Source organism: Ipomoea triloba, chromosome 15, assembly GCF_003576645.1.
Source record: "Ipomoea triloba cultivar NCNSP0323 chromosome 15, ASM357664v1".
Classification (NCBI taxonomy): Eukaryota; Viridiplantae; Streptophyta; class Magnoliopsida; order Solanales; family Convolvulaceae; genus Ipomoea; species Ipomoea triloba.
The window spans coordinates 24,534,639-24,549,941 of record NC_044930.1 but is presented as its reverse complement, the minus strand read 5'-3'; the positions used below and the strand labels follow the sequence as shown (position 1 = coordinate 24,549,941).

Below are 15,303 nucleotides of genomic sequence, written 5' to 3'. Positions count from 1 at the left end.
GAACAACTTTGATAGTTGATGACCAAAGTATGACTAAATTTGTTGGGGATGTTTGGAGATTTTGATTTATTCGGCGTATACAGAGGACATTAGGAGAATTATACACTTAGCATGTTAAAGGATTGTTTATCCCCTCCATTTGACGTCCACTTAACCAGTTGGGACAGAACGAATGACCAACATTGGAAAGATTTTAATAGTCAAGTGTTTAAAATTTTCAAATTAAAAGACGAGTACCAATTGTGGAAAATCACTATACTTAGAGGACCAATGCTGGAATTAACTCATTTAGAATTTTAATCTAGCTAGCAGTTTTTCGAGACTAACGAATATTTGAAAAGTATACAAATAAAGAGGGAGAGATTCAATATTGTTTATATTATTCAAACTTTTATTTTCTTTAGTATAATGGTCAAGCATATTATATCCGTAAATATTTTTAGTCTTGCAATCTTCTTATAATAAGAAATTAAAATATTATTGAAGGAAAATGAAGAGATAATTCATTGGTTGTAATCTTTGGAGATGTCCATGTCTAGTGGATGTATAACTTCTACAAAGTTATGCATGCTTTTTCTATTGATGACCAAGTCAAGTGAATAAAACAAGAGTAGTAGAAATATCATGGACGACTAGTGACAATGCACTCATATAAATAGACTACGTTTATTGAAGGAAAATGAAGAGATGACACATTGCTTGTATTGATTGGAGATATGCATTCCATGTCCCGTATATGAATATGACTTCCACAAAGCTTATGTTCTTTCAACTCATGACCAAGTCAAGTAGAAAAAAATAGAAGAAAAAAATAGATATGTCCTAACTATTTATCATCTTGCCAAGTACTGTGGTTTAATGATATCACTCTACTTTCTCATAACGAATGTCTTATATTTGAGTTACATCCCAATTAAAGTTAACACAATTTGTTGAATGGATATTACATATAGATTAAAGTGTACTAAAAAATAACTATTTATCGTCTTAATTGTTTTCTAAGCCATTAAGTACTCATCAACTCATTTTTATGTCTGACCCCTAAATATTATTTTTGACACATTTGTTGCACGATACACCTTTCAATTTATCATCACACATAGTCAATCTAACTAATTTCTGCTACCCAACATCAGCGTACTAATACATTTTTAGTTCAAAATAATACTTGCTTAATTAATTGCCTCATTACTTTTGGAGAGAAAACATATGGTTCCAAATTAAAAATGTGATTATATATTTAATTATTTTCTATCAAAGATTTAGTTAAAAAGATCAAAATAAAAATACAAATTATAAATTGTGCACTAAATATGACAAAAAATAATTTGTGCGATCAAAATCTCCTAACAAATGGGTAATGATAGTGACAGTGCCACCTGTATAAATAGGTAAGAATTTTTAAATTTGCAGTTTTATTGTGATAAAGAATTGGAGATGTCTATGTCACGACCAATTCAACTGAAAATGTGGGATTAAGTAATTATGTTCTTATTTTCTAACCCATTAATTACTCAACTTTGCATACTTCCTCATCACTACTAATGCATACTCCCATTTGCACTGCCACGTATATAAATAGCCTACATTACATATTCACCTCCACCACCCAAAAACTTATTAAACAACATCCTAAGAGCTGTTTAAACTTAGTGATCTGATGACCACTTGTCATATATTGCTATGTTTTGCTTTTCATTTTCTTCTTCTCTTTTCACTGCCTTTGGAAACTGCAACTGAGGGAAGAGCCCTTCTCAAATGGAAGAACACCCTTGATTTCAATACTGATGTTCTTCATTCTTGGTCTACTGCTAATCTTCACAACATTTGTTGGAACTGGACGGGTATCACTTGCAACAATGCTGGAGTTGTTTATAAGATAAAGTTGAATGATTTCAGTCTCTCAGGTACACTTGAAAGCCTTGACTTCGTTTCATTTCCAAACCTCACCCGTTTTAGTCTCTATAATAACAACTTCACTGGATCAATTCCATATGCTATTGCTAACCTCTCCCACCTAGTTTTCTTGGACCTCAGTTCGAACCGTTTTGTAAGCTTTATACCATCAGAGATTGGAAGATTAACAGAGCTCCGGGTGTTGAACCTGGGAGGAAACCACCTTCGTGGTACTATTCCCTCTCAAATAAACTATCTTCAACACCTTACTTCTCTATTATTATATGGCAATTCTTTGACTGGCCAAATTCCAGAAGCAATATTCTCCAATTTGAGCAACCTTCAAACTTTTGATTGTGGGAGAAATCTATTCCATGGGCCATTTCCAACAAGTTTAGTCAAGCTATCCAAGCTTAAACAACTTGTCCTAAGTGAAAACAGCTTCTATGGGTCAATACCTCCTACAATTGGAAATCTAAGCTCACTAACCAATCTTCATCTCGGCTACAACATGTTACAAGGAAATATTCCTGAAATACTATGCAATCGTCACTCCCTTAAATTTCTTTCTTTATCTTACAATAATTTAAGTGGTCCAATTCCCGAGTGTTTGGAAAATGCAACCTCACTAAAAAATCTTTCTCTCTCTTCCAATGTGTTGCAAGGAAGTATTCCTACAACACTTTGCAAACTTCACTCCCTTGAGTATCTCAATTTATCTAACAATACTTTGAGTGGTCTAATTCCTAAATGTCTAGGAAATGTAACTTCATTGAGACGTCTTTATCTCCTCGCCAACATGTTGCATGGAGTTATCCCTCGAACACTTTGTAAACTTCACTCCCTTCTTAAATTCAATGTACATAGAAATGGTTTGCGAGGTCTAATTCCACAATGTTTGGAAAATTTATCCTCACTTAGTTACGTTGCTCTTAGCTATAACATGTTAGAAGGAGATATTCCGGAAACGCTATGCAACCTTAAAAATTCTCTTGAAGTACTATTTTTATCCAACAATAGTTTGGGAGGAGATATTCCACAATGTCTAGGAAAAATGAAAGCTTTGGTAACTTTAGATGTTTCTAAAAACCATCTCAAAGGCACGATAGCTCCAACTCCAACCCTTGGGTATTTCATAAATTCCAGTTTGATTTATGGAACAGAGACATGGTTGTGCAGTTTGAGTTCCTTGCGATATCTTGATCTATCTGATAATAATTTACATGGTCCACTACCGGTGTGTTTAGAGAACTTCAGCAAGGAACTTACGGTTATAAATTTATCGAGAAATCAATTTCAGGGAACTATTCCAGGAGCATGCACAAAGAAAAACAACTTGTTGTATTTCAATTTGAATGGCAACCACTTGGAAGGGTTATTGCCCCGAGGCTTGGTAAATTGCAGTTCTCTTGAAGTTTTAGATCTTGGAAACAACAATTTAAGAGATTCATTTCCTCATTGGTTAGATACTCTTTCTAATCTTCGTGTTCTTGTGCTGAGATCTAATCACTTTTATGGTGAAATATTCTCTTCCAACACTGCACTTCCATTCCCAAAGTTGCATATATTTGATATCTCACACAATGAGTTTATTGGTCCTTTGCCAAGACATTATATGGAGAATTTTGAAGGCATGCAACATGCAAATGATGGTGAAGTATTGAATTATTATGATCGTTCAATAAGCCTGGTGTGGAAAAGGGTAGAGCTTCAGGTGTTGCATTATAATATTTGCACAACCCTTGATTTATCCAATAACTATTTCCATGGTGAAATTCCAAAATCTTTAGGAAGGCTTCGTTTCATCCAGTTTCTCAATTTATCACATAACCAATTCACTGGTCATATTCCTTCATCATTGGAAAATTTGACCATTCTTGAGGTACTTGATTTGTCATCCAACCAATTAGTAGGTGAGATTCCTGAACAACTTTCAAGATCATTGACATTTCTAGCTATATTAAATCTTTCTTATAATCATCTTTCTGGTCCTATACCCCGTGGTTTCCAATTTGACACATTTAGTAATGATTCCTATTTGGGAAACATGTCTCTGTATGGATTCCCCCTAACTTTACAATGCGAAAGCAAAGGTGAAGGGCAAGCACCGGATGAGAAGGATGATTCAGAAGATTTTGGGATGAAATTTGATTGGCAAAGTGTTGCTGTTGGATACTGTTGTGGCTTTATCTTTGGTATTGGCATAGGATATTTCGTATTTAAGTATGGAAAACCTCTATGGCTTATAAGGTTAGTTCTTGGAAAGTGAGGCAGGCAGATGAGGAATTTCAGCAATGTATAGTATCTCTTATTATATGGTTGTGCTTTTCATCATCTTTTTCTACCCTTTTTTCTGTTGTGTTTGTTTTGGTATTGTTGTGTGATTGTAGTGTTTGGTTTGTAATTCTTATCAATTATCAATATATTATTCCTGTGATTGTTGACTATTTTCAATGTGTTTAATAGTCTTTTCATAGTTCACTACTGTACTCATAGTGTTTATTTTTGGACAGCCATAAATTGTGTTGAAAGGAAACCGAATAACAATTTCACATATTTAAGTGTATAATGTCGAATGAAACTGTAGTTATATCAAAAAGGAACTGCAGTTGTGTTGAAAGGGAACTGCAGTTGTGTTTGAAAAGGAACTTCAGTTGTCTTGAAAGATAATTGTACTGCAGCTGTGTTGAAAGGAAACTGTAGTTGCGCGGAACGGAACCGTTTCAACCGTTTGTTTTCATTAACCAAAATGACGTCGTTTTGATGCATTGTGCACAATCCATTGTGGACCACAGTCCACAGTAAAATTTGCGACTAGGCACTAGCATATATAAGTAAGTACACAAGAAGCTAAGCAGATAATTTCAGCCCAAGGGAAGCAGGGCCAAAGTACCTCGATGGCTTATATATATATCCAATTAAGTTTTTTTTTTTTTTGTACAGCTTTTGGATGCTTTTTTTCTATTTATTGTATTAGATAAGTTAGAATTTAATTTATCAAGCTTATATATTGTTTAAGGATTTCATTCATGGCCGGGGGGAAGTGAAAACAAAAGAAGCAAAAAAAAAAAAAAGGTTTAAGTACTTTGGAGTTGATCTGAATGTATTTTGTGTGTTGAATTTATTTATTATTTATTATTGAATTTGTGATTCCTTACAATAATTGAAACTCTTTCAAAGCTAACGACACCATGATATTTATCTCGATGACTTATTTCAAAAGAGTAATGCTAGAGAGCTCTAATATTTTTCCTCTATATATAATCTATCCCTCAAGATGTGGTAGCATCTCATTGATAACTAACTTTTCTTTTGAATTAGTTGTATAGTCAACTAATTCATAATTCATAGCATTCAATGAATGAATGTCACATCAGGAGGGAAAATATTGGAGGTAAAGTTTAGGAGGGAAAAAAAGTATTTTCTATTTAAAAATAAATAATAAAAACATTAATATGGATTGTGATTTTATCTTGTAATCATGCCGTCAATGTTGAAAAAGATGCTAGGCGTACCCCAGGCGTTCGATTATTTTTTTTTTTTGCCTAAAATCATAATACCTAATTACCTAAAACTAGTCTAAAAAGTTAAAAAAAAAATTGAAACTAATAACAAAAATAAATACCTTACCTTTTGGGCGGCGATTGGTGGAGGCGACTGGCGGAGGCATGCGTGGGTGACCAGCAGCCTAGTCTGGTCTACGACTGGCCGAATGTGGGTCTTGCTCTCTTCGCAATTTTGCTTATGCCAGTTTTAACATATTTTGGGTTATTCGCCAAAACAACGTTGTTTTAGCGAATAACCCTAAAGAAAAAAAAAACATATTGCTTTGTTCGGGGGGCTTGGTGGTCTAGCTATAGGTGTCGCCTAGACCTGCTAGACGGTCGGTCGCAGAGGTGGCCGATTTCGGCCTTCCTTGACGTGGCCGGGCATGCTGCCTAGGCGCGAGTTTTGCAACATTTCTTGCAATACGGTCCAACTTATTAAATAAGTTAACATTTTAATTTGAATGGTTTTTCTAGTATAGTTTATCTCTCATGTGTGGTTTAATTACATATTATTACACTGGTGCAGGTTTACCTAGTAGACAACTAGACACTATCAGGTATTGATTACTGGGTTCCCTTGCCATCCAAAAAATTTTAATTTGACAATAATCTTAGATTAAATAGAAGAAAAGAAAGAGGATTTAATATTGTCTATATTATTCAACATTTAAATATTAATTTGACAATATTCTTAGATTAACTGGAATAAAAGAAAGACGATTTAATATTGTCTATATTATTCATCATTTTCTTATTATTATTTTAATCTCGTCTCCTGACTTAAATTAGAACTTTATTATTATATTATAATCCTCTACTGTAATAAAGCAGAAACTTTTTGGTAATTAAAAAAAGAAAATACTTCCCGCCCAAACATAGCTTTGCCTTTTGAGCTGAATTATTGTGATAATTGTTCAATTATTGCGTCAATAATGTGCCGGCTGGGATTGAGGAGTTGTGGTGTAAAGAGACGGTTCGAATCTTTATCTTTATATATATAAAAACAAAATCCTCCAAAACGAAGTCTTATTTCCCGCCCAAAATATTGTACATTAAAACAATTAAAACAATAAAATAATATTAAAATTACAATAATATTAAAACACGAAATCCTATAGCATCAAAACATTGTTATACATTAGGATTAGTACATTGTTATAATACTCTCTCCATTCGTATTAGTATACCTGCAGTCATCAATTAGAATCAACAATAAAATCATACCTGCAGTCATCAATTACAATTATACATTACAATTCCTATTGTATCACAATTCCTATCATACTACAATTCTATCGTAATAAGATACAACCTTATATAAATCACTAATCCTATATTGTGAACTTTAAAAGAGAAACGCATAATGCAGTGCAATTTTGGGATTTCAACATACCTTTTATCTGATATACTTTGCTTCCTCTTGCCTCCTATAATTGTTGAGCCAAGTATTTTTCACATTATGTTCATGTGCTATATTGGTAGTAGTTTAGTTACTCGAATATTATTTATATATTGTTCATAGAATAAAAAAAAAGTGTTCATATATTGTGCATTAGTGCTTTAGATATATTCAAAGAATACAATTTTAGATCCTAATGATAAATAGTTTGAATCTAAAATAACATGAATGCTTCCATTGTACATTTATCTTCAATATAGTAGTTGACACCTTAAACTTTTTCATTCTTCTTACAATTGTTAGCTCTTCACTTGAATGCCATATGTTCATCATCCACATGTAACCTATTCTTGCAATTCTTCTTACAACTTTTTCATTATTCATTCTTCTTGCAATAGTTAGAGTATGGCATATGTCCATCATCCAAGTTTGAATATGTACATGCATTGTGGGATATAATATGTAAAAGCCCATGATGTAAAAAGCTCCAAAACTTTTTATAATTTTTGGAACTAATAGTATATTGTGTTTTTTGTAGGTTTTCATCATACAAAGGTTAAGAAAATTTCAATAAGAGGTGGTTACCATTATTGAATACAATATATTAGTAGAATTAAAGAAATGAAATCAAGTTGTAGCTCTGTGTTTCCTCTTACAGACACAATGGGAAGTGAGCCCTTAAGCCTCTTCACAATAATTTCATCTGCCTTCTCTGTTTGAACTTTTTTAAAAGTGAAGATGTTTTGAAATTCAAAGTAGGAGTACATTACATGTTTCTTATTACATATCATTGCTGCCATTTAAAAAGATCAGTAAGCTTTACAATGAAGATACAACTGCAAAAAATATACTGATTCTTAAATAGTTAAAAATACCAAACATTGTGAACTTGGCTAGAATTTAATTATAAAATGAGGAAGTGGTTAACAACACATTGTAACTACTAAGAATATAATCAAATACCTTTGCTCCATTACAAATGAACTGTGTTATATGCTTCCTGATGGAGATAGAATCTTCTATTGCTGGATACTGATTTATTTCCTTTCCATCAAACACACCTACAAAAACAAATAAAACCATACTACCATACTGAACTATGTGTGTGTGTATATATATATATATATATATATATATATATATATATATATATATATTCTTTTTCATAATTCTATTATTTTTCAAGAGAAAGTAAAAGCTTTACCAAATCTGCAGCAAATTTCGATCTAAAGCCTGTAAATGGGTGCCTTAACAGACCTTAATCTTCAAGCAAATGTTTTCTTCCTCGTCTTGGATGCTTTCCCAAATATTCTTTGAATTTGAAAGCTCATGAAACGCCGAATCAATCTTCCCTAAAGTTTGTTCTGCTGTTGTCAAGCAGAATGCTCTATTTATACTATTACATATATTACAAATATATCACCAAATATATCACACCAAATATATCACACCAATTATATCATCAATTATTCAATCACCAATTAATATTACCATATTATATTGCCTATTTAACATTTTAATTTAACATCTCACCATAATAGTATTATAGGTATATATATATATATATATATATATATATGGATAATTAATAAATCCAATTATTCAATCACCAACATCTAATCATCGTTTTGTAACTTTAAAATGCTAAAATTCAAAAAGTTACTCAAAACAACTTTTTCTACAATACATTTCTACACTCAACTAATGTTATCAACTAATGATACCCCCAAACCCAATCAGCTAACAGCCCTTTACCAAACATTGTCTACATTCCTTGAAGATGTCCATGTCCAGTGGGTGAATAACTTCTACAAAGCGTATGAATTTTTCACACGGTTCTAATAAATAGTGAGTGTGGGAATGTGCGTTAAATATTATTGAAATAAATAATAATGTATGTCCTAGTATTTTGGCATTATTTACTGCTTGCTGTTAGTGCTTAGTTATTTTGTTAGTACGTGTTTTGTTAGTGGGCAAATCATTAGTACGTGGTTTGTTTCTTTCTATTTCATTGCATTCTCTCTGTCTTTGTAATGCCTATATAAAAGGCTATATTAGTTCCATAATAATATATGAGTTTTCCCAAGTCTTGTTTCACCTTATTTTATAACATTTGGTATCAAAGCCGGTTTAAATATTCATACGAGCAGTAGCTCTAAGTGAGAGAAAGTGAGTATTGAGAGAGAGTCTTTTCTCATAGCAGATAGTAATGGCAGCAGAAAACTTTGTTCAACCCGCAATTCCTCGCTTTGATGGTTACTACGACCATTGGAGCATGCTGATGGAGAATTTCTTGAGGTCTAAAGAACTTTGGTGTGTTATTGAGACTGCAGTTGCGGAGCTAACTGCGGGGATGCCAGAAGAGCAATGAACAAGATTGGAGGTGTTGAAACTAAAAGATCGCAAAGCAAAAAATTATCTTTTTCAAGCTATCGAACGTTCAATCTTGGAGACAATCCTTTGCAAAGATTCTTCCAAGAGTATATGGGACTCCATGCAGAAAAAGTATGAAGGTTCTACGAAAACAAAGAGGCAGCAGCTTCAAGCACTTCGTACAGAGTTCGAAACACTCCGCATGAAGTTGGGAGAGTCAGTTACAGAATATCTCTCTCGTACAACCGCAATTGTCAACAAGATGCGAAATCATGGTGGCAAAATAAAGGATGCTGATGTTGTTGAAAAGGTTCTTCGATCCATGACACCGAAGTTCAATTTCGTTGTGTGCTCTATAGAGGAAGCTAACGAGGTTGAAAAGCTTTCCTTGGATGAATTACAGAGTTCTTTAATGATTCAAGAGCAGAAATTTATTCATCAGGAAAATGAAGAACAAGCACTGAAAATCTCAACAGAAAATCATCCATCATCAAGGGGAAATAAAGGACGAGGCAGAGGAAGAGGAGGAAGGCGAGGTGGCCATAATACCTGGACAACCCAAAAACCGAGAGACTTGTCAAAGGTTGAGTGTTATCGTTGTCACAAATTTGGCCACTATCAATCAGATTGCCGCACCAATCCGAATAAACCAAATGAAGAAAAAACCAACATTGTAGAAAAAAAGAAGAAGATGTATCTCTCTTGCTAGCATGTCATGTGGATGAAGAAACTCAACACATGTGGTATTTAGAAGAAAACCAACATAAATTCAAAAAAAAAAAAATCCAAGTCAGCATAGATTACCTATAACTAGTTAACCTGTAAAAATTGCTAGATGAAAAAAAAATTAATGGTATGTGTATCGAAATAGACCTTATAAAAGTTCAAGGATCGGCATGAATAATTCAACATAGTTCATGGTGCGGGATGACACTTTAGCCAATTATAAATTATGTATGCGGTAGATTATTAACACAATCCAACAAAACAGACAAAACATCCAAGACATCATTATCAAATCAGAGAAACAAAAGATAGATACGGCATGCAAGAAGATAATTTAATGTTTTCGTATTTTTACTTTTATCCAGGGGCTTAATAATTTAAGTTAGAATTGTATAATAACGGTCTTCTTACGATTATAAAGAAAATGACATAAAGAGAATGACATTAAATATGGCTTAAATTCATTGGAGATGTCTTTGTCTAATTATTGAATACCTTACAAGTAAATTAAAAGAAATAAAGCAGAAAAAGGTAAACTACTTTAGTATATTTGTGTGTGTGTGTATATATATATATATATATATTGAAAATTGAGGGATAACATTAACCCCACTAATAATTCAGGGGTGAAATTGATAATTGACATATTCTAGAGGGCATAAATTATAATATTTCATTCTAAATTTAGTTTCAGACTATCGTTTTTGTCATTTAACATCCCAAACTATTTTTTTTTTTTTTTTTTTTACGTTTTTAGTCATTCTCATGACTTTTCCTATTTTTATTATGAGCATTTTTGTATCTTATATTTGTTGTTATCCATAGATCTACTTTTTTAATGCACAAAATTAGTTCTCATGGACTCATGGGAGGTTAGTTCTCATTAAAACATCACTCTGTGTGTGTGCGTGTGTGCGCGTGTATGTATGTATGTATGTATGTATGTATGTATGTGTGTGTGTGTGTGTGTATATATTAAAAATGTAATTAATTAAATATAATATGCATTTATACATTACATTATATATTCATTGAAGTATATACTTAAATTCATTAATAATAATAATAATAATGAAAATAATAATAATAATAATGATTTATTATTATTATTATTATTATTATTATTATTATTATTATTATTCAAGGTTGCAAAAATCACTAGGCGCCGATTAATCGGCGCAAAGGCGGGCGCTTAGGTTTTTTTTTTTTTTTTTTAATTTAAAAAAAATTTAAGTGTTAATAATTGTAAAGTGTTTAATATTGTAAGTCTTTACACTTTAATAGTTAATACTTATTAAGTTATTAGTTATTATTTATTAATTATTAGTGCATTACTTATTAGTTTAATTTAGTTATTACTTATTAGACTATTTGAGTATTAGTTAATACATTATAACATTAATAGTTTAAATGTTTAAGATTTATAATTTAAAAAAAAAAAAAAAAAAAAAGCCGGCCGGTGGCCTAGGCGCCCGGCCAGGCGGGCTAGGCGGCCTAAGCGCCGCCTAGTCGGCCGACGGCCTAGGCGGCCCAGGCGGGGTTAGGCGGCGCCTAGGCAGCTTAGGCCCCGCCTAGTCGGCCGGCTAGGCGCCCGGCCGCGGAGGAGGCCGATTACGGTCCTTTTTTCATATGAAAATAGTTAAAAATAAGTGTTAATTCGAATTTTAGTTCTCGATTATGGTAAAATTTTCACATTGAATTTTACTTCTTTTACAATATTTTTTTTCAAAAGATCCAATTCAAGTCAGTGGCTAAAAAAATAATATGGTTCAATATTGTTTATGTATTATTTAAAGTTTCTCTCTTAATTAACTCTGTTGGTGGAGGATTTTTATTTGTCAAAATTTTAAAGAAAAAATATAGAAAGAAAAGAAAGAGAATATCGTTGTCCAGTACTTGGTTTTTCCATTCACGACAATGCCCAATTAAGTATTTTCTAACCCATTAATTACTCAACTTGTACCTCGTCACTACGACACTACTCCCACTGCCACTTGTATAAATACCCTACTTTAATACATATTCACTTACACCACCCTACAACTTATTAAACAATCTGATAGATGATGGCCACTTCTCATATATTATTGCTCTTGATCTCTTTTCTTTTTCATTTTCTTCTTCTCTTTTCACTTCCTTTGAAGACCGCAACTGAGGGAAGATCCCTTCTCAAATGGAAGAACACCCTTGGATTCAATACTCATGCTCTTCGTTCTTGGTCTATTGCTAATCTTGACAACATTTGTTGGAATTGGACGGGTATCACTTGCAACAATGTTGGAGTTGTTTATAAGTTAAAGCTGGACAATTTCAGTCTCTCAGGTACACTTGAAAGCCTTGACTTCATTTCATTTCCAAATCTCACCCGTTTTAGCCTCCATAATAACAGCTTTAATTTACTGGATCAATTTCATATGCAATTGCTAACCTCTCCCAGCTAGTTTTCTTGGACCTCAGTTGGAACGGTTTTGTAAATTTTATACCAACAGAGATTGGAAGATTAACAAATCTCAGGTTCTTAAAACTTGGACAAAACCTTCTTAATTTGTGGTACTATTCCCTCCGAAATAAGCCATCTTCAACACCTTACTTCCCTATCCTTAAATGACAATTCTTTGACTGGCCAAATTCCAGAAGCAATATTCTCCAATTTGAGCAACCTTCAAACTTTTGATTGTGGATGGAATATGTTCCGATCCATGGGCAATTTCCAAGAAGTTTACTCAAGCTATCAAAACTTAAAAGCATTATCCTAAGCGGAAACAGTTTCTATGGGTCAATTCCTCCTACAATTGGAAATCTAATTAAGTTCACTAACCATTCTTTATCTCAGCTACAACATGTTAAAAGGAAATATTCCAGAAACACTATGCAACCGTCACTCCCATAACACTCTTTATTTATTAACAATAAGTTTTGTGGTCTGAATTCTCAATGCCTTGGAAATATTACCTCACTAAGACATGTTTCTCTAGATTCCAAGGTGCTGCATGAGAATATTCCTAGAATACTATGCAACCTACACTCCCTTGAAGGCCTTGATTTAAATTACAATTATTTTGGTGATGTAATTCCACAATGCTTGGGGAATATAACATCATTAACTTATCTTTCTATCCTCTCAAACACGATAGAATGAAAGAGTCTAGAGATGTTTTGCAACCTTCCTTTTTATAGGATCTATATTTGTCTTTCAATAATTTGGGAGGTCTGGTTCCACAATGTCTAGGAAATATAATTTCACTAAGAGGTCTTTTACTCAATTACTCAACTCTAACACTGGGCAAGGAAATATTCTATAGGCACTTTGCAATCTTCCCTCCCTTCGGTATCTATATTTGTCCATTAATAGTTGGGGAGGTTTGATTCAATGCAGTGGCGGATCTAGAAATTTTAATCAGTGGGTGCGAAAATTTTTCTTAAACCGTAAAACATTTAGAAAATAAAGTCATAGATTTGTTGTATATAAGCGAATAATAAAACACAACAAAATTTTATAAAAATACTCATAACAAAATATGAAAAATAATTAATTTGATAAAATAATTCAAATAGAGCACACATTATAAATTATATATCTATTTATTAATATAAAAAAGTTATATATATTTATTATAAAAAAAACACAGCCATAATCATAAATATTGTTGTATATAAGCGAAAAATAAAAAACATCAAAACTTTATAAAAGTATTAATAATAAAATATGAAACATAATTAATTTGATAAAATAATTCAAATAGAAAATACATTATAAATTACATTAAAAAAACTATATATATATATATATATATATATATATATATACACACACATATGTCTATACGGATATACAAATGTGTATACATATACATATGTATACATATACATATGTATACATATGTAGATATGTATGTATATATATATATATTCAAACTCTTGCCGTTCACTTTAATCAAACGCGGCCTTGCCAACTACTCACCTTAACCTCGTGTTTACATTTATCCATTTCCTTATACTTATATCTAAAACAGATATTATACATACATATATATACAAGGGAAATATATAGGTAGGGGTGGGGGTGAGTGGGGGCAGCGGCCCCCACTGCCCCCACTATAGATCCGCTACTGATTCCATGCACAATGCTTTGGAAATATAACCTCACTGAGATATCTTAAACTCTACTCCAACATGTTGACAGGAAGTATTCCAAGATCACTGTGCAATCTTGGTTCCCTTGAGCTTATGGATTTATCAAACAATAGGTTGGAAGGTTTTATCCCACGGTGCTTTGGAAATATAATCTCACTGAGATCTCTAGATCTCAATTCCAACATGTTGAAAGGAAGTATTCCAAGATCATTGTGCAATCTTGGTTCCCTTGAGAATATGGATTTATCAAACAATAGGTTGGACGGTTTTATCCCATGGTGCTTTGAAAATAGAACCTCTCTGAGATCTCTTGATCTCAACTCCAACATGTTAAAAGGAAGTATTCCAAGATCACTGTGCAATCTTGGTTCCCTAGAGAATATGGATTTATCAAACAATAGATTGGAAGGTTTTATCCCATGGTGCTTTGAAAATATAACCTCTCTGAGATCTCTTGATCTCACCTCCAACATATTGAAAGGAAGTATTCCAAGATCACTGTGCAATCTTGGTTCCCTTGAGAATATGGATTTATCAAACAATAGGTTGGAAGGTTTTATCCCATGGTGCTATTTATCAAACAATAGGTTGGAAGGTTTTATCCCATGGTGCTTTGGAAATATAAATAGGTTGGAAGGTTTTATCCCATGGTGCTTTGGAAATATAACCTCTCTAAGATCTCTTGATCTCAACTCCAACATGTTGAAAGGAAGTATTCCAAGATCACTTTGCAATCTTGGTTCCCTTGAGAATATGGATTTATCAAACAATAGGTTGGAAGGTTTTATCCCATGGTGCTTTGGAAATATAACCTCACTGAGATCTCTTGATCTCAACTCCAACATGTTGAAAGGAAGTATTCCAAGATCACTGTGCAATCTTGGTTCCCTTGAGAATATGGATTTATCAAACAATAGGTTGGAAGGTTTTATCCCATGGTGCTTTGGAAATATAACATCTCTGAGATCCCTTGATCTAAACTCCAATATGTTGAAAGGAAGTATTCCAAGATCACTTTGCAATCTTTGTTCCCTTGAGAATATGGATTTATCAAACAATAGGTTGGAAGGTTTTATCCCATGGTGCTTTGGAAATATAACCTCTCTGAGATCTCTTGATCTCAACTCCAACATGTTGAAAGGAAGTATTCCAAGATCACTTTGCAATCTTGGTTCCCTTGAGAATATGGATTTATCAAACAATAGCAATCTTGGTTCCCTTGAGAAT

The 15,303-nt window shown here is 32.8% G+C and overlaps 1 protein-coding gene across 1 annotated transcript; it reads left to right on the top strand.

The window, feature by feature from the left end:
• The first annotated feature begins 1,646 nt into the window (after window positions 1-1,646).
• LOC116007249 (receptor-like protein 47) lies at window positions 1,647-4,377 on the top strand. Its single transcript, XM_031247876.1, has one exon. It carries the CDS (start codon window positions 1,661-1,663, stop codon window positions 4,163-4,165), a length of 2,505 nt encoding a protein of 834 aa, XP_031103736.1. The 5' UTR covers window positions 1,647-1,660; the 3' UTR covers window positions 4,166-4,377.
• Window positions 4,378-15,303: the final 10,926 nt, after the last annotated feature.